The 27,748-nt window shown below is 42.9% G+C and overlaps 1 protein-coding gene across 2 annotated transcripts in view; it reads right to left on the bottom strand.

Moving 5' to 3' along the window:
• Positions 1–3,491: 3,491 nt before the first annotated feature.
• RNF145 (ring finger protein 145) overlaps positions 3,492–27,748 on the bottom strand; it is a 45,656-nt gene continuing 21,399 nt past the window's right edge. For both annotated transcript variants that reach the window (XM_015641987.3, XM_033517665.1), the window contains 8 exons: positions 22,538–22,629; positions 17,509–17,744; positions 14,272–14,447; positions 10,637–10,777; positions 9,412–9,594; positions 7,647–7,794; positions 6,608–6,964; positions 3,492–5,102 (listed from right to left, as the gene is read on the bottom strand). In XM_015641987.3, the coding sequence (XP_015497473.1) occupies positions 4,674–5,102; positions 6,608–6,964; positions 7,647–7,794; positions 9,412–9,594; positions 10,637–10,777; positions 14,272–14,447; positions 17,509–17,744; positions 22,538–22,629 (1,762 nt within the window). In that variant the 3' untranslated portion in view covers positions 3,492–4,673. The remainder of the gene's footprint in view (positions 5,103–6,607; positions 6,965–7,646; positions 7,795–9,411; positions 9,595–10,636; positions 10,778–14,271; positions 14,448–17,508; positions 17,745–22,537; positions 22,630–27,748) is intronic.

Below are 27,748 nucleotides of genomic sequence, written 5' to 3'. Positions count from 1 at the left end.
AGCACACCTGGGTCTCTAGCAGGGTACAGGGAGTAAAATAGCCATAATTAAAAGAAATAGGCATGGCCAAAAAGAAAAAGAAACCTGGTGTCATTGGGGTGTGGGGCTGTGATCTTTAATGTGGCTGCACATGCAAATCTCAAAAATGGGGATCAGCAATACTACCACACTCAGCATTGTCACACTAAGAAAAATGGATTTTGAGGTTGCATTTACTGACAACTTTATGCCAGCAAAGCCAAAGAGATTAATGGGGAAATGTATTTGTCAATCTTTCCCACAAATGTTTTTGTGGGGCGACATCACAGGCGAGGTTTGGACTGAGCAATCCACACACAACAGCTCCAGGCACTGCAGAGACTGAAAAGCTGAAAAATTGAAGGTCTCTTCACACAAATTTAACATGCAGGAGGAAAAAAAGCCAGCACCAATCCCTGGCCATCTCCAGAGCCTTCCTGGGAGCAGCACAAACCTGCAGAGAGCCATGGATTGTTCCTTCTTGAGACCTTCCAACCCAGCACTCTGCCCCAAACAAAATCCAGTGGCATCAGATCCACCCCCAACTGGTTCCTTTCATTCTGAATTCCAACAATTTCATTCTGCTTCCCAACATCAGAAAAAGCTTCAAACAGCCAGTTCTCCCAAAAAGTGTGTGTGTGGGATAGGGGGGGGTTACACACTGATATCATTAATCTTGTATTTATATCTTATTTCCCAGAGAAAATCTGAATTTTGAACCAAGTGAATTCAAACTCCTTGCCTGTCCCTGACACTTAGGAAAAACGTACAAGTCTGTTCTCAAACACTCAGACAGTTTAAGCCCAATTATTTTTGTCTATATTACAAAACAATTGAGGCAACGTAGAAATTTAATTTAATCAGGAAAAAGGGGACTCCAAAAGAAGAGATTTTCCCATGCTGGAAAACCTTGTGCATTTCAAGAACTCTCAGTCTTGGCATAAAATGAAGTGTTTCACTAGGAACAAGGAAGGAAATAGATTCCTCTGCTGCAAAACTGCCAAAAACCAAAGGAGCTGAGAGCAATGTGGCTCAAAGAGAGGCTTTCAAATCAAACCTCTCACCACAGACTTGTTTCTCTCCTCATGGAGTCATCCCACCTTGTGTAAATCCATTTATTTCCCTGAGCCCAGAGCTGGGACACCCGATAGGACTGACTAGACACACACCACCACACCATGTGATCAGCACTCCTATTTCCAACAAAAATCCAACCAGCCATAAAATTCCCAACTGTTCCCATTATATCACCTAGCTGGAAGCATCTTTTTGAGTCCAAATGTTCATCAATCACACCACCATCATGAGTCCACATGAAAACGATTTCAAGCCTCAACCCACAGTTACACCCTGATCATGAACACTCCAAGAGCATTTTTTCCCATATACTCATGCACAGCTGCAGAGAAATAGAAAATTGACTCAAAGCAGTGTCCAGGAGGGAGTTCTGCACCAGACAGAGCACAAAGGTCAGGAGTGCTCGCCCAGATGCTCTACAGAGCACTGAGACAGACGGCTCATTTCATTCCTAACCTCCCTGCTCCTCCAGAGCAGCCTCTTTTCCTCCTGTTCAAGTTTATTTCTTCTGCAAGATCTGAGCTGGCCCTGGTTTTGGCAGTTCTCACTTCATCCCTGAACTTCCTGACCTGCAAGATATGGCCTGCTTGGCTTATCAGGATTTATTTCCCACCCACCCCCATTCTTTGCAGGCCTATTTTTAAGTTCCTCCTAGAGCTAGCTGTCCCTAGTTTTCAGAGAACAGTACCCTGCCAGCATTTCTGAGTTGCCAAAAACCCAAAACGAAGCAAAAAAATTATGAATACACTCACCACCACAACCTCCCTGAAGTTTTCTAGTCCAGGTTTTACAGACCAGTTTGCTGTGTCTCACCCACCCTGCAGCACTGGACATGGTCCACCTCACTTGGTTCTTACAACTCCTTGTGAAGTGTTGGCACCTCATGGATGTAACTTCCAAGCCCTGTTCCTGTGAGCTCTGCAAGCCTCTCTCTGCTCCCCTCCCTCTCCCTCTTTAAGGGATCATTTTTTTCAGTAGGAAGCTCATCACAGCTGTTTCCATCCCATCACGCCCCTCTTTGCAGGACTCCCTGAGCCCCCACATCTTGGGGCACCTTCTGCAGCACAGAACAGTCACTTTGGGGTCATCATTTCCCCTGAAAGATCACAAACCTTCCTGGTCTGCCAGGCTCCCTTCCAGTGCTGCATCCACCTTCCCATCCTGTAATCCTGGCAGGCAGCTGTGTGTGGAACCTGCTGCTGTTGATTCCCAACGAGCCTCCAGGTGAGCTCACCCACTGCTGTAAATCCTTTCCTACAGCTTTGGCATTACCAATTAGCTATGAAGAATTCAGGTTATAAATTAAAGGCCCATGGCCAAGAGATCAGTCAGGCTGAGAAATGGTGTCAGCAGTGAAAACAAACCTCAGGGGGTTGTTACTTTTTCCATGTGACAGTGTGGGATAGGAATGACCCCCGTGGTTCCTTTCCTGCCCTGCTGCCCCCAGCTGATCCCACAGGTGAGTTCCTCTCCCTCCCTTCCCTGGGGTCACCTGAGGTACCCCTGTGGCCAACAGAGCCCTCCAGCCTCCCTTCCCAAGGCTGACCAAGCCTGGCTCTTCCCTCCTCTTCCCACTTGGGTAACACTCGCTCCCTTTCATGGAGGTGAGGTGATCCCATCCCGAGTTTCCCATCACTTGTTTCACAAGTTTATGGGATTATTTTTCCACATCCAGGGGCAGCAAGCAGAGTTCAGGAGAACATCCTTCAAACACATTCTGTGAATTGAGGGAAAGCCTTTTTCCCACCATACTAAGGAGCATCCTGTAACAGCCCTGTCCAGAAAATCCCCATTTCCTGACTCCACAGACTTATAAAGTGTGGCAAGAATGGAAACAGACTAAATCGTGTAGATGGAAAGCTTGGGCATGGACAAAACATCCTTTTGAGAAAGATTCAATTCCACAGAAATGCAGGCATGCAAGAGCAGAACCCAGACCATGGATTGACAGGAGAAAAGAGTACAAGAAATTTTATTTTTTTTCCTCCCCTCCCCAAACACACCAAGCTGCTAATAAAAGTTTTGGGATGATCACTGAAAGCACATGAGAAATCCCAATTTCTGATTAATAGACAAGAAAATAAAATTGATATACAGAATCAGAAGATGGTGTGACTGATGTTCCCATCCTGTCAGGGGAAGGAGAGAGATTTGGGGTTTGTTTGGGGCTCAGTAGCAGCAGGCACAGCCTCCAGGATGAGTTCTGCATTGGCCAAGATCTGGTGGCAAGAGCAGGGGAGGGCAGGAAGTACCACCAGGACCCTGAGCACTGAAATGGCAATGGGGGAGAACACAGACACAGGGAGTTTCACTCATCAGAGGGAACAGAGGGCTGTTTCTCGAGCCTCTCAACATGTACTTGTGGAATTTCAGTGCAAGAATCACATAACCAGGTGTAAAAATCTTCAAATGTAATTTATTAAGACATTCAGCTATGTCTGTCAGTCTACATCCAAATTTACTACTAAAAATAAAATAGTATCACATTTCACATTAGGAATACCAACTTTGAAAAACACTTGAGTCAAGCCTATCGTATAAATAAGTGACTAATTTCTCTTCATATCAAAATTCACATAAAAAATTGCCTGCCCCCTACTCCCACCTATTTCCCCACCCCAGTCCCTTGTTCTACTTGAAGCCATGATGAATGTAAAAATTTAAGTATGGACATGTCCTCATTAAAGAAATAAAGGTGCAAACCTATTAACAGCTTTTAAAAGTGGCATTTGCGGAGTCTGATCATACACAATAATGTACTCATTCCCAAAGTGCAAATATCGCCAGTTTAATACTGTTTTAATTCAGCTGCAAGGGTTAAACATTACACAGCACAGTCCTGCAAGGCCTCTATCCGTGCCCTAAAGCTCATCCCACTTTCCTCCCGCAGAGGCAAAGCGTTCATGAGAGCTTTAGTTTACTTCATGCAGCCCACACTGTGCCCATTATGAGCAAAGGTTTCATATACATCAAAATATTGATGACTCTGTCATAAAAGTCAAGAGTCACTATAGATTACATGAATTCAAATGCAACTGCCCCAAGAACACCCAAAGCATACACACGACGTATTGAGAGTGCTTCCATCTCCTGGTACAATCACTGCTGTTACATCTTTGATTTTTGCTTACGTGCCATAAAAAATGTCAGCGACCAAAGCTGCCCATCCGCCAGAGACCGGCAACTCGCGGCCCGGAACGCCCCTCAGGACCTGGGACATGGCTCTGTGCAACTCCTCTCCCTGACCAAAAGCAAGCCAGCCTCCTGTCCCACTGGCCACAACGTCTCACAGACCTCTCGCTCCTCTCACCCCTCACCTACATCTTGAAAACACTCTTGCACTATTTATTCCCAGACATCCTTCCTATGCCCACAGTTCAGAGAGCTTCTGGAGTCATTTCTACTACATCTCACTGGAGTTACCACTACCAAGCAGCCCATAAAAATCAGCATGGGAGATTACATTTTGACCAGCATTAATAGCTACACTTCTTTCACAGCTGTGGAAGGATTGGTTTTCTTCTGAGTCAAACGTGGATCTCTGAAATGTGTTTGTTCCCGCGTCATCCTCTGTAGCCTCAGAGCTGGCCACAAACGCTCAGATGTGGAGCAGGGCACCCCTCTGGGGCTGCAGTGAGTCCTGCAGCACAGGCTGCTCCCTGGCTGGCCTCACAGGGGCTCGTGTCACTGTCCATGCTGGGAGACACCCCTGGCTGGGCAGAGGCCTCGGGGCTGCCGTGTCCATCGTGGCCGCTGCTCGGGCTGTCCTTCACACCTGGCCTGTGGTCACATTCAGCACCAGGCTCAGCTGTGTCTCCAGGCCTGGTGTTTTGCTCTGCACTAGGATTTGGCTGCTGCACTGGCTCTGGTCCCAGTCCCGGGAGCTGTGAAGGGCTCTTCAGTTGGCAGTGGCACAGAGGGCAGGTTTCTTGCACGTACAGCCATTTCTTAAGACAACCCGCATGAAAAAAATGGCTACATGGTGTGATTACAGCAGTTTTCATATCCTGAAAGACACAAAAAAACAAAACAAAACAAAAAAAGGAAATATATTATTACTTGTGATCCCATTCCTCTCACCTCACACATCTAATGGGCTCACCAGGTGTGGAAGAGACAGAAGCAGTCCACAGACAAGGAAGAGAATGTTCCTTCCTCCACACCCACAATGCTTCACATGAGGAGCAGCTGAGGGAGCTGGGGGGCTCAGTTTGGAGAAAAGGAGGCTCAGGGGGGACCCTCTGGCTCTGCACAACTCCCTGACAGGAGAGGGCAGCCAGGTGGGGCTGAGTCTTTTCTCTCAGTGATCAAGGACAAGAGGAAATGGCCTCAAGCTGTAGCAGGGGAAGTTTGTTTTGGGTATCAGTAAGAATTTCTTCACAGAAAAGGTCATCAGGCATAGTAAAGGAGGTGGTGGAGTCACTGTCCCTGCAAGTGTCCAAGGAAGGCCTGGACATGGCACTCAGTGCTGTGGGGATGTGTCACAGGCTGGACTCGATCTTGGAGTCTTTTCTGACCTTAATGATTCTCTGATACACACACAGTGCAAATACAGGCCAGGTCTTGCTTTCTTTATTACAGGTACTAAAAATGAGGCAAAAAACCTTTGTTTGTAAGATATTATTAAACATGACCTTTTCAGGACAAGAATCACAGGCTTTGCTCGCTCAAGAAACAATTGTGCAAGTGAAAACAGCACAATGACAGATACAACATGTAACAACAGCAGAAATGAAGTGACACCATGAACTCTGCCAGCTGAGACCCACGTAATTCTAGTCTGGTGTTCTGAACACTGTCCTTCAATCTGGCAGTTTTACTCCTTCAAAGAATTTCTATCAAGTTTGGAGCCAATCCAATCCCACTCTTAACTGCACACTACTAATGTTAGGGTGATTCTTTCATTGTCACACATAACTACAATTCCTATTCAAGAGGAAGAGACTTTGGAGATAGAAGTGTGATGAAGATATTACTTTCAGCATTAATGTCTAAGGTCCTTACATCTGCTGGCTTATGTTAGCAAGACCCTTAACCTTTTGATAATTAGGTTTTTGCTACAAAACTGACACTGCACACTAAGCAGCAGTGTCTGTAGAAACTGAGCTGCTCCTACAGAATAGTGACAAATCAGCTACCAAGAACGTGTTGGCTTTCACTAACAAAATCCTCCAGTAATGAAGAAAGGGCACATTTGCTGCTACTACTGAGACCAGCTCAAGCCAAACATGAGAAGTGTCAAAGCAGCTTAAGGAAAGAGTTTGCTGTGTAACTGGAGGGGGAAAAAAAAAGGCAATTTAAGCACATCCAAGCTCCTCATTCCTAAGAATTATCTTGGTGACAGCACTCAACTCAGTCTGCACAAAGCAGAAAACTGGGTGATTCCAGTAACTTACTGAGCACAGCATTACTCATTACACATAATTCAAGTCACTTATTTTATCAGCTGAAGACTGAACTTAGTCTGGGGGTATTTCAACTCAAGCCAATCCTTTGACACTTCCATTCCTACCTGGTAGCAGATGGCACAGATGTCATTGTGCTGCTCCAGCTGCTCCTTTGTGGCCACGGGCAGAGATTTTATCTTATTCACAGCGTCTCTGCGCAGGAGGAAACTCTTCCAGCCCAGCTGGGCCCGCAGCCACACGTTGTAGTAGGAGTGGATGAAGATGATGACGGAGCCCATGACAGTCCACTCCCCAAAGATGGTTTCTGAGACGCCGTAGGCCACCACGCACAGAGCCACCAGGAACTCCAGCAGCCGGTATGTGCCGTTCACGTAATAGATCACATCGTCCATGTTCTCCACTGGTTCCTTCCTGAACTCCTCCACCATGAACAGAACGTAAATGAAGAGTGTCCCAAGCACCTGTAACACACAGCAAGACCTTGAGTTCTGCTTGCAGTTCTGAGCTGGAGCTTGAGTCAGTGCTGGCCATTGAGCTCTGTCCACACTACACCTCCAAGCTGGACAGAGGGCAAGCCCCAAAGCAGTGAAATTGCTGCTGAACTTCAGGACAAATAAAAGTTGTTCTTTCTTGCAAAACATTTAAGCTTGTTCTCAAGTACTTCCCCTTCTTTACCTTCCCAAGTTCAGAACATAGCTGAGTTGATTAAACAGGAGCACTGAGCGTTTTAAGGGGCAATTAAAAAAATTTAATAATAAAAACCCAACTAATAACAATACTTATACTATAAAACATTTCCTCTATTTACACTACTGTATTTTGAACATCAAACCGCTTTCAAAGTATTATAGCTAAGTAATGACACATAAATGAGTACTCTGGGAAAAATCCTTTTTACTGTAATAGTTACACACCCTCAAAAGCCTTTTGGCTTTACAATTTGAGGCAGACTTCCACTCACCTCTGTTCTCAGCCCACCCAGGAGCTCCTCAGCCTCAGATACAGGACATAGAAAGAGATTTTTTTATCACCCCTTGTAATTCTGCCCTTCTCTCATCCCTGTTCTCTTCTCATCATGTATTTTCTCCCTTAGAATAATAGGATCACAGTTAATGCAGGGCTTCACAGGGCTGATGCTCTTACCTGAAGAGAGGTTAGAATACTGCTGGAAATAATGATCAACAGCCAGAAATCCATGTGGAAAAACTGACAGATCATGTAGGCCATGTACGCGGGGAACACGAGTAGGAACAGACAGAGGCTGACTGCTCGGAAGTGCTTCCACAGGCTCCTGCAAAACAACACAATAGGTTTTTATTTTTCAAGTTAGATTTGAGTGTCAGAATAAGAATAGAATGGCTGCTGGATGTAGGCACATTAGATGTTTGCTCAAGGCTTTATCTTGTTGAAAGGAGTTTTTATTTTACTTGGGAACAGTCTCATTCCCAGCTTGCACACATGCCTACAACTGTGCAAAGTTCCCTCTCAACTGACCTTTGCTGCTTGCAATAGAAAGACAAAAATTATGGGCAAAATAAGTACTTGAGGTACTGAATGTTACAGATGGAAGTCCATTAAAATAAATTATTAAATGTATAACTGTTTGGACACTTCTCTAAACAAACAAGAGGTAACCTTTAATAATTAAATAATTCAATAATTCTTGTAACCCTTCTTCATGATTTTGCTATTATGTGTGGGGCAAAGCTACTTCCTTTCATCATCAGATTTAACCCTGCTGCCTTTTGAAGTATATTCCCCAAATCAGAGATCACAAAAGAAGAAATGTAGCAGGACTTGAACATTTATCTCTGCCAGTTCTTACTCTGCTCCTATCATCTACTTCTTCCTAATCTCCTCCCCCAACCTAAACACACCATCAATCTTTTTACAGCCCACCCATTTGTGAAGGCTTTCAGAATATCTCCAGTAATTTACTATACTACCTCTACTTGTTCCTCAGGTTGTATTTTAACCTCACTTAGCTCTGGAGATGAGGTACAGAAAAAAAGCATTTGGGGGAACAGGACAGCAGCACAAGCTGATTAATCCAATACAGTCTGAAGAAACATCAGAGTGACTTTGAGGTCTGCAGTTCTGTGTCTGTGGGTGAGGGAGGAAGGGAGAGCTGAAGTGGAATTTATCCCATTTCTTGCTGATTTAGAACTCCCTGAGAGATTTGGCAGAAGAGTTAAAACTCACTATCCCCACAGTCTAATTGTTGAAGCTGGGCAGATGCTCCTATCCTGGCTCTACTCCCTTTCCCTCTGTTTCTATCCTAGAAGTTAACTTGTTGCATGCAGAACACCTCTAAGCTAAACAAACTCTGCACATAAACAAACCTTCTCTGTTCATTTCTTCACTCACAGGTTACAGAAAGGGAAAAGACAAACGCAACTGACAAAGACAAAACCAGATTCATACGAGAACACCACATAGCCCCCATACAGCTCTTCAAAACACAACTGAAACTGAACATTCCCATACAATCCAAACATGTGAGACAGCAAGACAAACCTTCCACCTCTTATTTTGTGCCAGTAAATCTTATCATTTTGGGATCACAAAAAAAAATAGGTTTTACAGTATCTAACACATGGTCACTCCTAGAAGCTTCCCACCCTCAATAGCTGTGTGAGATCACTGCTTTGGAGGGAAACCCACCCAACTGCAGAGGAGGTTAAGAAAAATCATTCTGCAAATCCACACAATGGGGTGTGGGTGGGGACAGCACAGTCCTGGATTTGCTTAACTGGAACCACAAAACTAGAGAACTTGAACTAGAAAAGAAATCTGCATACAGAAAAAAACAAGGCAACTTTACAAGTACTAAAAGCCATCAATTACTAGTTTATCACCTCCTAAAAGAGCATTGAGTAACTCTCAGTTTAGGAAACCAGTCTCTTACTTGTCCCTTGAGGCTCCCAATGCCAAGACAATGGGATCAGCAATTTCCAGCATGGATTGAAGGATGGATGCCACCACAATGAAAAGAATAATACTGAGCAGGAACGCCCGATGCACAACTTGGAGCTCAATCAAACCCGTCTGCACGGCCAGGATCAGGAGTGTGACTCCTTCAGTCATCCCCCTGCAGATCAACACGGTCAAAAAAACAAACAATCACATCTCTGTGTCAATGCTGCTTCAAAAGTACATCTAGAAACACCAGGAAATAAACTGTCTGCATCTGTCACAACCTTTCATATGTCACTGGTTTTAGGTTTCACTGGTGTCCTTGGAAGGCTTTAACCAGGGAGGGATGTTTTCAGAAATGCTCAAGTGCTGGGCTTAGGAACCAGCAGATTTTGCTCCTGACAAGCAGTGTTTGGGCTACATCCAGCTCAGACACCACAAAGCATTTTAAGGACCCAGTTTAGGCAAATTACCAGTTTTGCCATTTTTGAGTTTATTCCCCACGTACCTAAACCAAATACAGCTGTCCACTTTCTGTCTTGGAACCTCAGAGTGACATTAATGCCTCTGAGGATCACCACAACTATCTGATGCAGTAAAGTACATGCTTCACCAAAAGATGGTTTTACATAGATTAATATTATGCAGCCCAAATTTATATCATTTTTGCTTCCACATCTTGGAATCCAAAATGTAAATCATTCTTTTACAAATGGTCTCAACTCTCTATAGAGTTATGGGCTGAAGGAACAGGAAAGGCAGAGTCAGGATCCCAATTTCATATTAGACAAGTTGAGACAAGCCTGAGAAAAGGCATTTTGGTTATTTCCCATAACAATTTACAAGCAATCCATACAATGCTGTGTTTTAAACCTCACAGATTAGTAATGTTTCATACATGATTAGAGGGGAGATGAGGAAATGAAAATATGAAGTGTTTATATTATGCAAGCATGTGAAAAATTTTCAGTGACTCATGAAAATAAAAGCAACTGTAAATCCCAAGTAACAGCCCTGAATTTGTGCAGAAATGAACAATCTCCCAAGAAGTCTGTGACAAGTATTTTCACTTCAAATCTTTTCAATGTACACACAGACTGGAATACGAAAAACCTGTCAAAAGGTCAAGAGTCAAAAAACAGCAATGCCACCCCGGTATTTTTATATAAATCCCCTTTTATCTGTTTCTTTTCAGACCCTAGGCACAAGGCACTCACCTGTTCATAGCAGGATCATTCATGAACGCTCGGTAACCCTGCAAGTAAAACTTGCAGAGAGTCAGAACTCCCAAAGCAACAAAAGAGACTGTGAAGACCAACCCCAGCAGTGAGTACGGAGTGCTACAGCATTCGGCAATACTGCCACAAGAGAGAGGAAAAGAAACAAAAAGAAAAGGTTGATCAGTTAAAAGTAATGTCATGAGCTCTCCCCTTGTCCTGTTAACTGTGCAAGTTGGTTTCCAAGCAAAATTGGACTGGTTTAATGAACATGTTAAAAGTTCTACACTTCCATTAAGTCTTCCAATAAACGAAAAAGATGAGATGGATTTTATTACTTCTGTCCAAGATGTAAATTCATTTCAGCTCCCTCTTGGAGGCAGGGCTGTGCTGTGACATCCCTGCAGTCCCCTCGGCACGGGGCCACGTGGTGGCACTGTCCTGCTGTCGCTGGGGTTCGGAGCCAGCAGCCAGCCCAGAGCCTCTGAAGTCACTCACTGCAATTTCACCCAGCACCGCAAAGACCCAGCTAAAGCAGACAGATTCACTAAGACATGTTCTCCTCCTATCCATAATAATGCACACCAACACCAAACTAATATGTCTTGTTGGGAGACTGGGGCTGTCCCCATCAGGGTCAGGTAGGGCAATGCCTGTCTTTGGAAGGGTTGAGCCTGAAGCAGCAGAAAAAGCCAGCAGAGAAGGGTCTCCTTCAGCTGGTTTCTTCCTCTCTTTTACTACAGCAAAGTCCCAGAGATTGAGACCCCAGACTTCACCTGACAGCTGCATCACCCACTTTCTGCTCTTCTACTGGCCCTGGCACTGTGATATTTGAGGCAGCCCAAGCCCCAGAATGTGCTTTGGGTTTGAAAACACAGCACTGCCGATGCCAGGTAAGGATAAACAACCAGCTGTCAGCCAGGGGTTACACATCTGGAAATACTCATATGCATAATCCAAGGAAATACACTGACATATACATTATTTTAAAAAAAAAAAAATCTTCATTTATTCCTTAGAATGGTAGTCTTGAGAGAGAAACTGCCATGGTCAAAACCATGTCCTGCTAATTAACTGAGTGATGAGTGAAGTAGTCCAGTGCTCTGACAAAAGAGTTTTGAGGAAGCACGTGCTTCAAAAATAAACAAAGCTCATCCAAGAGACTTTTACTTTGTCTCTTTTAGTGACTATTTAAACTTGAAATATCCTTTGAAAGCAATTCACTGCAGAAAATGTTGATGTGTTTACATATACTATTTACAGTACTTCTGGGTAAGCCTTCAAATTCTGCCTGTTTACCAAGCCAAGGGGGGCTGAAAAAGCTTTTAGATGTTCCCGCTGATCAAGATAGTGAGGAACAGTATTTAAAGCAGTTATTTATGCAGGGTATTTGAGGAACTCTAAGCTTTGCTTCAAAATAAATTATCAGTAATCAAGAATCCTGGGTTTTTTTCTGCTTTTTTGTCACAATAATGTTAGGGCTCGTCTTAAACTTGATCTACTATGCAAGGGTCCCAGAGGAGCTTATGAGCTCAAGAGATGCCTGGGGAGCTTTATTATGTTTATGTGTCAAGCACATTATAAATTGTCCCACAGAGCTGAACTCTCTGTGGCTTCTCAGAAATCTCAGCACTTATAAACCCATGGAAAAGACTTTGAGAGGAACAAGAACAATGAAAGGTACAAAATAGTTTTAAACAGCAAATATGAAACAAGAACTTCCCAGTCTGGGAAGAACAGACTTAGGCTACGCTCAGTTTTCAGTTTTGTTATCCATGACTCCCCTCCCCAATATACAAACTGAGGGGCACTGAATGAAAGTATGTGGAAGCATCCAAGCAATCAAAATGGATTTTTCATTAGAGAGGCAAGGCTGAGCTGTGAAAGCACCCTGCCTCAGGATCTCCCAAATGACACAAGCGTACATGGGTTCAAGGGCAGAAACCACAAACTGATGGAAGAGTTTTTTCAGGGTTACTACATTACTTTTTAGGCACATTCAGCTAATGCAGCCTGAAAGAAGGAGTTGGATGCAGGATTGGATGAGTCCTAGGAAACATCCTGTTTGTCATATAATGGGTGGGTGTCCTTCCAGGAACTCATCTGCAGCCCTTGCTGGGAACTGGCTCCCAGGCTCCATCGGGATCTGGGCTGATCCAGCACAGCCACTCCAACCTCCTCATGGAGTCAGACACAGCAGCTGTGAACACCCCAACTGCTCCCACCTGAATCCCAGCCCCACTGTTTTAAGCAACCATTCACTTAAAGGGCACAGATGCAGAATTCACTTGTTTTCATGGAAGAGCACATCTTTTCTTCCACTCTGTTGAACAGCCAGCACTATGTGATTACCTGACCTGACAACTTCAGCTCCCTCCTAGGGGTCAGAGGCTGTTAGTGGTACCATTAGAGTTTGTATTTTTAGGATGAATCAGTTTTGTCCCTGTTTTGCCACAAATAAGAGAAGTATAACAATTTGGTGTAGGAATAAACTCAACTTCAAGGAAAAGGATTGCTTCTCCTCTATTACAACAAAACTAAAATTGCAGAAGAAGTGAACAGGAAGAAAAATTTCAGACCCCAGTGGTTTAGTTAACAAGCAGGTAACATAGTCAGTGCTTCTGCATAATGCAGGGTGACACCATTTCTCCCTCATGATAATTAATTTTGACAGCTTACATGATGGCACCACAGACAGACACAGCAAGGCAAGAAAAAGCCCAGAAACTAGAAAGTCTGATTGGAAAACTGTACTGATGAAGACTAATCAGAAGAACTAATGATGTATGACCCCTAAAGCCTCTGTCCTGTGCTAGCTGGCTGTGTTGAGATAACCATTACTCCTCTTTTGCCCCACTGTGGCACTGTACCTAATCTGCCTAACCCAGCTTCTGCAGCAGCCCCAGCTCCTCTCTGCCCTGCATTCCTGCTCCCTCTGTATGTACAAACAGCTGAAAAAGGCACATCACTTCCAGCCAGGAGAATCCCTCAAATGCTGCCTTTCAGTAACAGCACCAACACAGGCCTCTATCCTTTATCTTACAACCTTTAAACTTTATAAAACTTTATGGCCTATAAAACCTTCTATGTTTTTAGGAACCTTTTACAAATCCAGTAACTTTCTGATGTTTACACCTCTGCCACATTAACCACCGGGCTCAAAAGTTGCTTTGGGAGTTGGGTGCTTTGGCTGCTTGGATGAACTCAAGAATGTGTCCCACACCAGAACGATGAAGCAAGGCATCCAAGGCTCAGAAAGCAACACAATCATGAATAAGATATCAGATGGACTGAACTTCAGCTGAAATATCTCAGACTTAAAACCAATTTATATACTAGAAACAACTTCTGGACCAAAGCTCTAATTATGGCTATTCCTTCCTCAAAGGAATATTTTGCCTTCTTTGGGAGCTCTCCCACAGTTCTATTAATTTCTGCTCTGAATGGGATCCACGCATTTGCAGGACAAACTTAACAGGGTTTATATGCATGGTCTCAGCAATAAGGAAAAATATTTGTTGGGTACCCAAGTGCAATAAAGCCAACATCCACATCTCATCTCTAAAAGAGCACAGATACTCATTTCAGAAGATACTTCAAACAAAAAACCAACTCTCTGCAGGCTCCTGAATTACCTGGTCAAGAAGAGGAAGAGGAGCCTCTCTCTGGAGGCAGGCTGGTCCCGTGTACTGAAATAGGAATAGATCTGAAGAGCAAATAAGACGAGCCAGAACACCATGAAAAGCACTGGGACCACCAGCTGGTTCCACAGAGACATTCCCAGTGCCAGGAGCCCATACACCTCCACCACCTGGGAATACACAAAAAGGTAATTTGTTACTGAGTCACAGCACTTGGGATTTGATAACAAAAGGAAAGCAAACAATATAGTCACAAGGAAGGCAAGGATAACCCACATGACATCAGCCATTACAAAGAAAGAGAGGAGATACATCAAAGTACAGTTTGATGAAGGCAGAGCTCAGGTTCAGCAGTGACAGATTTCCAGTCTGTCTGGCAGGAGGCAGGAGTTCCTGACTCCAGCAGCAAACCCTCAGACCAGCTCAATGTCCCTTCCTACAAACACCTGGCTTGGAGCTGCTCCCTGCAGCCCACTCACAGCAAGAGGGGTGAGGACATGTGGCTCTGGGTCATGCCAGCCCCTCAGATCCCTTTGCCCAGTTTAAGTCACAGCAATGTTGTTTTCCCTGTAGCTACTGCCAAGTCACTGCGCACACCAGACACTGAAATGACTCATACCATTAAAAAAAAAAAAGAAAGTAGTAAATCTACTTTGCTGACCTGTTTTTAAAGAAAAACTTAACACCCCCCACCTAATTTTATATTTAAGTATCTCAAAAGGACCACATACCTAATCCACCAAGTGTTTTGAAATTCATGCTTAAAACTTATATTGGAAGACTCTGAAGCTCTGAGTACTTCCCTTGCATTGCAAAGACAGTAAGTTACAATCATTTCCAAGAAGCTGGAACTTCATATAGCTGGATTTACTACTAATTCCTCATCACCTGCTTCCCACAATGACACAGAAGCCATCGTGGCAAGGAAATTTTTGGAAATGCTAAAAAAGCTGATGAGCATGAGGGATACGACACTCACGGGACCTGCTGCAGCACTTGGGCTGATGGACAAGCAATATGCTGCTGGCAGGGACACAGTGCCAAGCTCCTGCTTTGCTCACAGACTTGTCATGGAAGTATACCTGCCCTCAGGAGACTCCCCTGGCCTGGGAGCAAGGCAGTGCAGCTCCTGGCACAGAGCTCCACCACATTGGAAAAGGCTCATGCTACACTCATAATGCAGATTCATAACTGTGAGACATTTCTGGCATCTTCTGCTGCCAACAGAGAGCCAAGGTTCTGGGCCTGCTTTTATATTATACCACTGGGTACAGCCTAACATACACACAAGCACAAAAAGCTGCCCTGGTTCACCTGTTAGGGCTCTCACAAAACACTTCTGGTGTTTAACATCCCAATATTCACAAAGTTTTGACACTGATATCAAACCCACAATCAAATCCAGCCTAAAATAGCTGGATTTGTGTGTAAACTTACAAACACCAGGAGAGCACTGAAAACCAACAACTGCTCATAGTTACCACAATGGAAATACAAGCAGGAAAATATTCCAGTTGGAATGGCAATATCCTACTCTGGAATACACAGCTAGACTCGACTTAGAGAAGAGTTGCAACCAGTTACATGAAAACACCATGAGTCAATGGTTTTTCTGTTATTCCAGGAACACAAGCAAAGAGCAGCAAGTTCTTAAAAACAAAAATCCTGGGTTTTGCCAGTACAGTGTGAAAACCACTCACAAATTCTATTACATATATCTAGAAATTGCAATTCTATTACATATATCTAGAAAAGCAGCATCCAACATTCTTATAAACCCAGGGCCACATTACAAATGTTCTGCCATTTTTTTCTGTATTCCCAAGGGAAAAACACTTTATGTCCTCTGCATAAAAAGCCAGGAGAAAGAGCACGATTTCCCACTGGGAAACAGGATATTGAAGCTTTGCCAGTCAGCTCCCAAATTAATTTTTAAATCAGCAAATCGACAAGCCGGGGGAGACTTTGATTGGCTATCAGGAAAAATTTCTTCACTGAAAAGGTGGTCTCTTCACTGAGAGGGTGGTCAGACATTGGAAGAAGCTGCTCATGCAGTGGTGGAGTCACCATCCCTGGACAGATTTGAAAGATATATAGAAGTGGCACTAAGGGACATGAGTGGTTGGACTTGATGATCCTGGAGTTCTTTTGCAACCTAAACAAATCTGTGATTCCATGGACGAGGTCAGACCAATGTTAGGTGCTGTACAAACACAGAAGGATAATCCTGCTCTAAAGACCAACTACATATAAAATAAATTACCAGACACCAATGATCAACATGACAGGCTGAGACCTTGGCACAGCACACACCTTCTGCTGCCAAGTTTTTGTTTGTGTATGACAGATATGACAGCAAACAAGAGCTTTAAAGAAGGTTTTGAAAGAGCTTAACAAGTTAGTTTCCAGGCTGCCTCTGGACTGACAAGCACAAGGCAAAAAAACCCAGTGGCTTGGTTTGAAAAAAATATCCAGGCAGTGGCAAGAAATGAAACAGTGGCTCAGTCAAATGACAAGCAAGCATCAATCTCTTTATATTGAAATATACAGAAGGATGTATAGACATATTTTATACAAAAAAAAACAGGAAATGTGATGTTTCTGTACTGAGAAAGTGCTTTTTGAACTAAACATATATCAGATGTCAAAGCATTAAGAAAATGGACAGATAGATCAGTCTTCTTGTTTGAGGTCTCAGCAATGTTGCTGCTTTAAAGAAAATTCCACAGACTTTTCAAATCACTGTGCAAGTTACAAATCACTAAGTTAGTGATTATTAGAGTCAAAATCAGCTTCAGTGTCACTCCCAATATAACACTTCAATAATTACAAACACTTCTCATATGGAAAGTGTTTCTTGAAATGAACAGCTACTACAGTGAATGCCCAGGGATTACCTTCCTCACTTAATAAGGCTGTAAATAAATTCCAGTCTGACACAGTCTTGTCTTTTAGCCGGGATTTGGGAAGGAATAAGCAACATTCAAGCAAAGTGGCCACACTCAGCCAGCCAGCAGCATAATTCAGGCTTATGTCTTAACTGCTCACCCATCCAAAGCTATCATAAATTAAGGAAAGAAGATGCTATGGATAGGAGCTTATTCACTTGGCTAAGAGAGGATGAGTTAGCACACAACAAAGGTGCATAGAAGACAGCTACAGTGGTTTATATTTTACATCTTTCCTGCATGAAAGGCTCAGAGGACAGAATGGTTACATCCACCATCTTACCTGGACAAGCTCTCTGTACGCTGACTTCGCCAGGTTATAGGGCACCAGAAGATTTGATGCCAGGAAGTAGAGAACTTCCAGGCCGGTGAAAATCATGGCGAATTTGTTGATGATGACGATGGTCTCGAGCGGGACGAGGCAGAGCCGAGCCAGCAGAGGGAGCATGTGCGCAGAGAAGAGCCAGATCTGCTTGGTCTTCATGACGCAGGAGCAGAGCGTGCACACCACCAGCTGCCCTGGAAACGAGACACAGCAGTTCAGAATCAAGCTGATTATCCCCTTCAGGAAAAAGCGTATTTTTAATACGTTATCTTTCCAGAACACCGTTATCAACATCCAGCATATTGTGACGGTTCTAACTAGGGCATCTCTGTTACGAAACCAGGCTCCTCTCCTTGTCTTTTGCTGGGTCACTAAAGTTACCCTTTCCAAGGAGTGCACAGTGAATGCTTTCACTTCCCAGATCAGCGAGCTGTAAACCCAAAACACATGCAGAATCAGATTAATATAGCCCAAGGAATAAATCATACAGGATAACCCAACAAGCCAGCTCTCTTTTTCCTCACCACCCCCAGCTCAGCTGAAATCCCATCGCTATCTGTACACACAGCAGCTTTTCTGAAGCCCAGCTACACTATTTCATCCTGACCCACACAAAAAAGCAATCAGAGGTCCCAAATGGCTTTTAGAGCAACAATATTTACACTGTCAAGAGGAATTACTGACCAAGAACAGCAACAGGAGAACAGCCAGGTCAGCAGCTGAGACTTCAATAATTTCAAAATGCCCTGAGGCAGTTGCTCAGAATGATCACTGAAGCTTGCAAGTGACAGATAATTAACAACTAAATTCTCTTTAATAGCTGGTGGGGACACAAGCATGAGCACATCTCTCCCACGCACCCACAGATTTAGAGGGTGATATTTCTAAAGCACTAAGACCACTCCAGTATAGCTGCTTCCATCAGAGACACTGGAGTTGTACCCTTGATCCCAGAGGAAGCTGAATGGGGCAAAACGCACATTGCCTGGATAAGAAAAATCCTCACTCATCATTTTGCAGTAAGGAAGAAATTTATGGCACCTTAGTTGAAAACAGACCCTTGTTCACCATCTACGTTAATTTACATCCAAATACATGGTGCTAAATTCAAGTGTTAATGCCCTGGTTTGGAACCACCTCCGTAATGTTTGCATTTCCTAACTCTCTCTGAAACCAGGAGCTGGCCTTAGGAAAGGAGAGGAACCAGACCAAGGTGAGTAGCATCTGTAGGTCAGTACAAACTCCATGTGCTCACATAAGCTCACTGACCTTGTAAGCCCTTCTGGATGGGCTGGGGAGGGAACTGCAAGAGGAGAAACAGCAGTACCAGGGTTTTGCTTTCATTCTGCCAAGCTTCCTACCTAGGGCAGGGCTTGTGCTTTCAAAATAACTGCAACTGAGCTGAAAGCAATCTCTAATCTCTACTACTTAAACATAGAAAGTTCTCCCTCCTTCACGCTGTCCCCTTTCAAGTTAAATTCCTACTGTCAATTTGATAGATGTATTTCTGCATTAGCAGATGTCTCTGCAGAACAAGCACCCTTGCTCTCAGCAAGACTCTTATCAGCATACTGGGTCTTCTGAGCCTCAGAGAAAGTTACTCTACTCATCTCTTTAGACGTTCAGCTGACTCCAACTCTGAAGCAGTCCCCCTCTGCTTTGTTGTTCTCTGCCCACACACACGTTGCTACAACCGTATTTAAGACACCACCAGCACACTGCTGTGCTGTCATATTCAGGAGCCTGGCAGGCAGCTTGCGAGGATTTCTGCAACTCACGGTAACTAAGGCAACTCAGCTTCACACACAAAGGGACACAAACACCAGCATCCAATGTGTTCTTCCAATTTAATAAGTGTCGTCATCCGCAATCAAATACTGCGACAGAGTCACATTAAACAATCCAGTGTGCTCTGGGATGACTCTGGAGCTCTCCAATCACAAATTAGAGCCTCTGAGTTCAGTCTGAGTAAACAGCAGATCCTGTTTTCATCCAACAGCCATGTGTGGAGTGTGCTGCTCATCCCTGCTCAACTCTGGCCCTCCCACCCTTTTAATTTAAACACTGATCAAAAGTTACTTGTCATGGGAAGGAGAATTGTACACACCTTCAAAGGAAATACATGGAGCACTTTCTCTGGAGGCTCCAATCTCCTCCCTGAAGTGAGCACCTTGTTAATTCTCAGCCTCTGCAGGAAAGGCATGAATGCCCCCAAAGGAGCTTGGAGTGATGGTACTTCCCATTTCAAACTGGGGGTAGCAGCACCTTAGTTCAGGACATCCAGTCTCTCTCTGCAGTAAATCACACTTTATCTGCAGCTGGGGCTGCACAGCATCAGTCATCAACATCACACAGCAGGATCAGAGAAAGTAACCTCACATCAAATCACAGATTTTAACACTCTAGGTATCTGCTACAACCAGCAAATCCAGGTGAATGTTGCACCCTGTAAACTGAAATGCTGTGGCCTGAAAACTGACAGACACAACTATTGACCCCTGGAAGACACCAACAAGGGTCCTCTGCTAGAGAATGAGGCAATAAGGAAGAAATCCATTGTGTGAGCTTCCTGCCCCTTCTTTTCCCTTCCCCAAGCTTCCACAGATACATTAAACATTGCTGACAGGTAACCAGAGCCTCTCAGCTCATAAGCTAATGGAAAATGTTCAACAAGAAAGCTGACATGGCACAGCCACTGCACAAGCCACTTGGAGTAGAAAAGCATCTTTATTTCATTCAGTTTTAGAAAGCTGATATTAACAAACTCCCTGGCTACATCAGTGACTTACTGAAAAACAAGGTATCCTAAAGTTAATAAAATAACTAATAATACTGAATAACTAATAATAATAAACCTCATTACCATGTCATAAGAATAAGCAAGTCTTCATGGTAGCACTTCCAAAACCACGCAGCAGCTTTGGGAAGTTCACAGCTGATGTGTTCCCAAAGTGGCTCACTCATCCAAGGGGCAATCTCCAAAGACATTTATTTCTTCCTTCCTGCACTTAGGAACACTTTATTATCCCTGCACAACAGTCATCAGGCTGAGTTAAATGCAGGGGAAAAAATGACTGTGAGATCCCTTTCAGAAAGTATTAACGAATAAAAGCATTAACAAAGGATATGTCTGCAAGCCAACTGATACTGTACATCATTCCCTTAATTCTGACTGGAACTTCAGGAACCAGAGCTGTATCAATAGCACCATTATTCCACTCCCTCATGCACCTGCTTTGGTGCCTGTCAGCAGTGCTGCAGCACAACACCCTGTCAGAATGTGTGAGAAAATGGAGCAAAGCACCTGTACATTCATTTTGCTGTGAAGATGACACCACTCAGTGCTGTGCATTCCTGAGACTCCACTGAATAAACACCCTTGTATACAACAACTCTGAGAAAACATTTCATATTTATACAAAACACTGACAAGCCTCACGGACTGCTTTCACAAGTCTTCCCCAAAGATGACTGCTTGTCATTGAGACCAAAACTACATTTTCAAGTTAGCTTTGAAAGAATAAGAAAAATTAAGAATAGGGATATTAAATATGTTAAATATACATTTGCTAGTACAGTGACAAGCCCCTATTTCTGAAACATAATTACAATAAGGGGACACTTTAGTCTGACACTCACTACAACCCAAAACTCTATTGAATAAAACCATTATCTTTTCCTCACTTGTTTTTAGTCCCTATTAAAACCAAGATGCAGCATGCTGGGTTTGACTCTGGGTTTAGTTTTTAAGTGTTACTGAATGACACAATGCCTCCTGATCTTGTCCTGCCCAGACCTGCTTGATGCTTTGTGAAGCTCTCTGAGGGATTCTGCACTACCATGGAACCCTGCATTACACCTGGGAGAGATTCACAGGACTAATTACAGACATTTTAGCTGCACTTTGGTGTCATTTGATGAGACAGAAAAATATATCTAGACATAGAAGGGAGAAGAAATGATATCTAAATAAACTTTCCTTTGAAAATTACCAGCGTTACTTCTATTAAAATACTAAAATCAAAGACAAATGCCACATTTGAAAGTAAGGATGGAGGCAAACAGGAGATAGGTAAATTCTGTCAGACCTAACATACTGTAAAGTTTTATCTGCCAGTAGCAGCTGCACATAAACAGAAAGCAGCTGAGTTTTAGTTTTGCCAACAGTATGGCTGACTAAATCTGTCAATAATCTGATGAAAACCATAGATCTTAGTGAAAGGAATTAAGGAAGATTTTTCTTCCAAGCTTGCCTCAGGCTTCATTTTAAAATACACATTGTGTGTGTGTGTGTGTGTGTGTGTATTCCAATATCCTCTCAGGAGAGCATATGGTTTGGTGTAGCAACCTTAACACTGAATTTATTCTCTTCCAGTCAAAGTTCAAAGGGTAAGGAAACACTCTGGGAAGTCCAATTCTTCATGATTTATTTGGAATTTTTTGGTAGGGAAGTCATCTCTGCCATTAATCAAACAATTTAAATGTGTTTGACTTGTTATTCCTTAACTCTTTAATTAGAAATATCCTCAGGAATCTGTAAAAAAAACAGTAGCCTCTAGTCCCATGCTCACACCCACCAATGTATTTCACCAGATTTTGTAAAAGAATGACAGTGTTTAGCTATAAAGCAAATAAAGAATTAATATGTACAACACCTGAGTTGATAAAAACACTACAAATGCACGTAACAATTGAAATTTCTGGAGTACTTTCCACACAAAGGTTATTACAGACGCTCCAGTTGTTTTGAACCAGACTGCATAGTCTGAGAATAACACAGGCAGAGCATAACAAACAGACCTGGAAAATATTTCAGAGCTGCAAGTATGGGGTATTGGTAGAAAAAGCCAGGCAGGATCCTCCCATGCCTCTTGCATATTAACAACAATCACAACAAGTAATAAAAGAGATTTGAAACCAAGAGGTAAAGCATGCACAGGTTCTAATGAAGAGAATTAGAGCTCTCTCAACTATTTAAAGCACTTACCTACTAAAGCAGTCATGAAACGGTTCATAGAGAGAGGCTCCAAGTACATTGGTCCTTCATAGCCTGATTCCAATTCACTCCTCACATAATCCCTAAAAAACACAAATCCACAAACTATTATGATCCGATTCAGACAAGAAGCAATTTATTCATTCTGCATATATGTAACTCCAGTGTATGTCACAGCCAATTAACTAAATTGCAAAAAGCAATAGTAACACTAGTGTTCCAGCAGCCATGCTGATGGAAGGATGCAACTGAGGCATGACTTAAGCGAGAGCAGAATTATCTGTAATTAGACCCACTGGCAGAGCTGTAAAAATCCTTTGGGACATCTAAGCTGTTCTTCAGAGCGTGGCCTCAAAACTGCTTATTGACAAAGCCTCTTAAGCACCATTCCATCTTTAAGTATCCTTATTAAGTGTTTTTCTTCCTAACAATAATTTCTTTTCCCACCAGCAATGTGTGAAAAAAATTTTCAGAGCTTGACAAAGAGAGCTTCCGATTCAGTGCTTATAGTATTTTGCACTTAAGAAGTTCTTTGCATTCAATTAAAAAATAAGTATGAAGGAAAAACAACAGTCATGGAACAGAGTCAGAACAGAGTTGCTACATCACTCCTTCGTCCAACAAGATTTTTAAGTTTAGTTCTGTCCTACAAGATACCCACAAACAGATAAAACACTATTGACAGACACAGTAAGAGAGCCTGAAAAATCTGTCATTCCCCTCAGAAAAGGTGGGCTGGGAGGGTGGGCTTTGGCAACCAAAGTGCAAAGTAAGAACCTGAGGACCCTGGGTCATTTTCTGCTGTTGCTGGTCGTCCATTGGCTCTGCCCTCGAGTAGGTTAACTCATCAACAGAAGTCAAATATGGACCTCACACTAAGAGCAGGCATTTCACACCTTCAGGAGCTGATCCTGGACCAGGCACAGCAGGAATTCTGCAGTGGCTCCTTAATCCCCTGCCATCAGACAGCAGGTAATACTCCTGACCTTCCACATCACATCCCCAGCCCTTTCTGCCATGCCCCGTGACCCTTCCTGCTCCACTCCAGGGCAGCTGCAGCTCCACCAGCTCTGGCATCAGCAAAAATCTTGTGTTTGTTTCTGGCTGATCCTGTCCAGGACTCACATCTACCTGCATCACATCCCAGGAATGCCAGACAGACACACTTGGTCTGACCCTGCATGGAGCTCGCAGAGTCTGTTTGCTCCAGGGGCAATTCAGTTATTCCGTGTTTATTTTTATCAGCGAGGCTGGGAACAGATGCAAACAAAGCACAGCAAAACAGGACTGGTAACCACGGCCAGTACAAGAATTGCTCTTCTTATTTCAGTGCAGAAATAGATGCAACTTAGTGCTACTGGGACCATTCACTTCTCTCCAGAAATGTGGGAATATACCCAGCTCCTAGGATTAGCTTGCTACTCTAAGCAAAGGTATTCACATTTTCACTTGCAAAAAAAATCTCTGGAATTCAAGATATAAATCTCAAAGTACTAAAACAAACACTTCAAAGCCTGTTCTTCATAGCTGACAACGCTGCCTACTCAGAGCAGCTTTTCAAGTGCCATAGTATATGTGAGGTATGTTGAAATGAGTTCTTTAGACTGCAACCTACAATTAAAAAACACATGAGGACTGAAAAGGCACCTAAAATGACAATTCTAGACAGAAATCTTCCCTGTGTTCTCCAAGTATAGCTAAGCTAAAGTGCTTTTTTTCCACCTTCCAAAATCCATATGGTTGTAATCCTTCAGGCAAAGGGTTTTTTAAACTTTATTTACATCATATGGACCAGCAGAAAGCTTTCTGAAAGCATCAGCAACACAAACAAGATAATCTATCAGTTACAGAAGAGAAAAAAAAAATAACAGCACTTGCAAGATGATGGGAGATGGCCTTTTGTCTATCCTCAAATTTTGGGTGGAAACTGGCTATTTCTAAGCTGCTGGAAGGAAAGCAGTGAAGACATCAAGTTTCTCCTATATTTGTTAGGAAACAGGTTATAAAAATCAGCCAGGACACCAAATGCAGCAAGATGACCTTAGGCAACTTAGCTAAGAGACACGAACAAAGCTGCACTTACAGTTGCTTCTTCAACACCAGAATGTGCTTGGAGATGACCCAAATTTCTTTGAGCCACATTTCTTGCTGTTCTCTGATTCAGACATCTGCACAGAGGTCTGCATTTACCTGAATTCTCTAAGCAACTCAATTACCACTGAGTTTGAGGCCCACCAGTTTGAAGAAGCAATGTTTTAAGCTCTCCTAAATTTTTTAAACAGTATTTGTAGCTGATGTCTGAATGAGGAAAGTGAAAGCAATGATTCTCCTATTACCAGTACAAACACAAGGATCTTTTGGCACAGACACCAATCAGAAGATGCCTCGAACAGCTGCAGTGCCATACAAGATGCTGAAAAAAGCAAGTGCCTGCACTCAATTTTGATCAATTAAAGCTGTATTAATCTCCAGCTTTTACATTTGAGAATTGTTCACTTTACTGCAGCAGTGTAAGAAAACAAGAATGCTAAAATCATTATTTACTAGTTAATTAAATAACCAAAACTACATTACTTTGGAAAATTAGGATTTAAGAATAAAGCCCAGATCAAACTGCTTGTTGTTCATTCTGTAGATGCATTCACAACCTCAGGTACCCATGGACAGCCATGACTAAATTGTGCCAAAGGTGATCATTTTTCACACATGATCATTTTTTTGTTACTGAAGTACAAAAAGGTCTTCCATTACTAAAAATACGTTTTCTAATTGACTGACATAAGGTACAGTGGTTATCTGACCTAACTGACTCATATTGCTGACATTTACTTTGGCTGATTAATCTCCACTGTCAACATTAAACACACTCTCATAGGTTTCTAATGTCTACAGACAACCTTAAAATTAAGTGTATTTTAAGTTTATCCATAAGAAACAATTCGGTCTCTTGCTCCCAGCCCTTCTCATTTTAAGCTCTGTGAGGCTCAACACACTTGGGATACAATCACAATTAAAACTGCAAAACATGAAATAAGATAATGATGTGAATTCCAGTTTTAGCATTAACAGTGTGTTTAATCACATCACTTCTATTCTGCATAACTGCATCAATTATTCTCCCAAGCTGCTTTATGCTGGAAATGGGTAAATAAACGTGATTCTTTTAAGAGATTTGTGCTACTACATATAAAATAAAACCAGCATCCAGCTTTCTTGTCAGCAGCAGCAGGACTGCGGTAAATTAGTTCAGTGAATTCTTTTAAACTGCATTCTTTTGTGTGAGTAGTTTTCCTTAGCATAAATAGCTGAAATTGCTGGAGTCTTCAGCCACAAGCTGCAAGCTCCCACCTAGGAAAGCTGAACTTGTCTTGAACTTCTGCTCAGTTACACAAAAGGAGGCCCCAAGACCAGTGTGAACTCTGGTTCACAGCAGAAGCTGCAACCCAGATAAAAGCAGCCAACACCCACCTGGAGACAGAGAAAGAATCCAACAGGGAACAAGAAGACCCCAGACCACCCACCATAGAACCAAGGGGTGTGTGCAAAGCACGTGAAGAGTGGATGCAGGATGGGTACAACTGTAAGGGTACAACAGCTCAGTGATTTCTGTGTTCTGGGTCCCTGGCTGCAGGCACCCAGCTCAAGCTGTTCCTATTGCTGTGCCACTCCATTATTAAACTAATTTTTATTGGAATTGGAAAGTGCTGCAGGAAACCAGATGGGATCTCAGACCACTTTCACAATTTCTTGTTTCCAAATACTGAAGTGCTGGAATTGGGTGAGTTCAGGTACCTCTGGAGGAGGAGGCATTCAAGGGTGAGTGTTAAAACTCCCTAGGCAGCTTTGGAGAAGGTCCTGCAGTGGGTTTGAGTCCTTCTCAGTATCGGGGTGTGTTTGTTTCCCTCCCCTACTGCAGCTCACTCACAGCTGCACAGCCTGATCAGACACTAATGTGCACAAAGAAAGGGAATTCAATTCCACATGTAAAACGGGGTTTGAGACTCTCATAGCAATGGGAAATAATCATTTAGATACAAACTGTTGGCCAAATCTGAGACTAAGATTGGAACCAGCTGCATCTACACTCCTCTCCCTGACAATCCTATTCACTGCTTTTTCTTTATTCTTTCTGGTAACAGGGAATTAACTCAGTGTAGAAAAGGGGATGCCCTTGGCCAAGGTATTGCAAAATTGGGAAAAGATTTATGGTACAGCTCAATTATCTAAAGAGCACACAGTGGCCTTGTGCCAGGAGGAATGGCCATATATTACTAGGACAGCTGGTGGGGGCCCCGGGAAATTTGGCCACTACATGGAACTTTCAATCAATTAAGACTCGCTTATTTACGACTCCGCTTAGAGGAAAAATCCCTGGACAAATGCATTACTGTTTTAGGAAAAGAAAATTGGATATACCAGTCTCATGTCAAATTAGGGGTGAGTAAGCAGCCACCTAATGACTGATGGCACTATGATGAACTGACACTTTGAAGAGATGAAGTGGGACAGCTCACTCACCACTCTCGGTGCTGTTAACCCAGATGACCACAGCTGCATGGCTAAGTACATAATCAATGCACAATTCAGTGTGGTATAAAGTTAACAAGACTAAAGAGGAGCTAATTCACATAGATTGTTAGGGGGTGGGTGATCAAAGCTCTGTAAAACCCAAAAAAGCAGCTCTCATTTTTTGTTGTGAATCCAATACAGCTCGTGATCCAACTTTTACAGAGAGAACCAGCGAGACCAAAGTTGATTGAACAGTGCTACTGTTGTTTAATATTCAATTCCAACTGTTATGTGTAGTTGGACATTGGATTTCAAATAAACAGAATATTTGTTAATTTGTTTATTAATATTTGTTAATGTGAAAAAAGTTAATACCAACTACTGCCTCACTGCCCAGCACAATGAGCTTGATACCAGCCCTCCACAGGTAAGGGAGGAGTTGATCCCACAAATTTCTGCAATCAGCACTGGCTCTTAGCTGCTTCCAAGCACAACTGTAGATACAATTTATGGTAGCCACAACCATGTGAGAAGGGGAAGACTCTATCTTACACACTGAAATTTAAAAAAAAACTGAGAAAATGTAGCTGATTTTGAGAGAGAATTCCAACTGTGATAGTATCCAGCCCCAGAGTAATAATGGCACAGCTTTTGTCTCAACAAATGCATGACATCAGAATACAGCACAGACCC

Source organism: Parus major, chromosome 13, assembly GCF_001522545.3.
Source record: "Parus major isolate Abel chromosome 13, Parus_major1.1, whole genome shotgun sequence".
Lineage (NCBI taxonomy): Eukaryota > Metazoa > Chordata > Aves > Passeriformes > Paridae > Parus > Parus major.
This window is presented reverse-complemented; position numbering and strand designations above follow the sequence as displayed.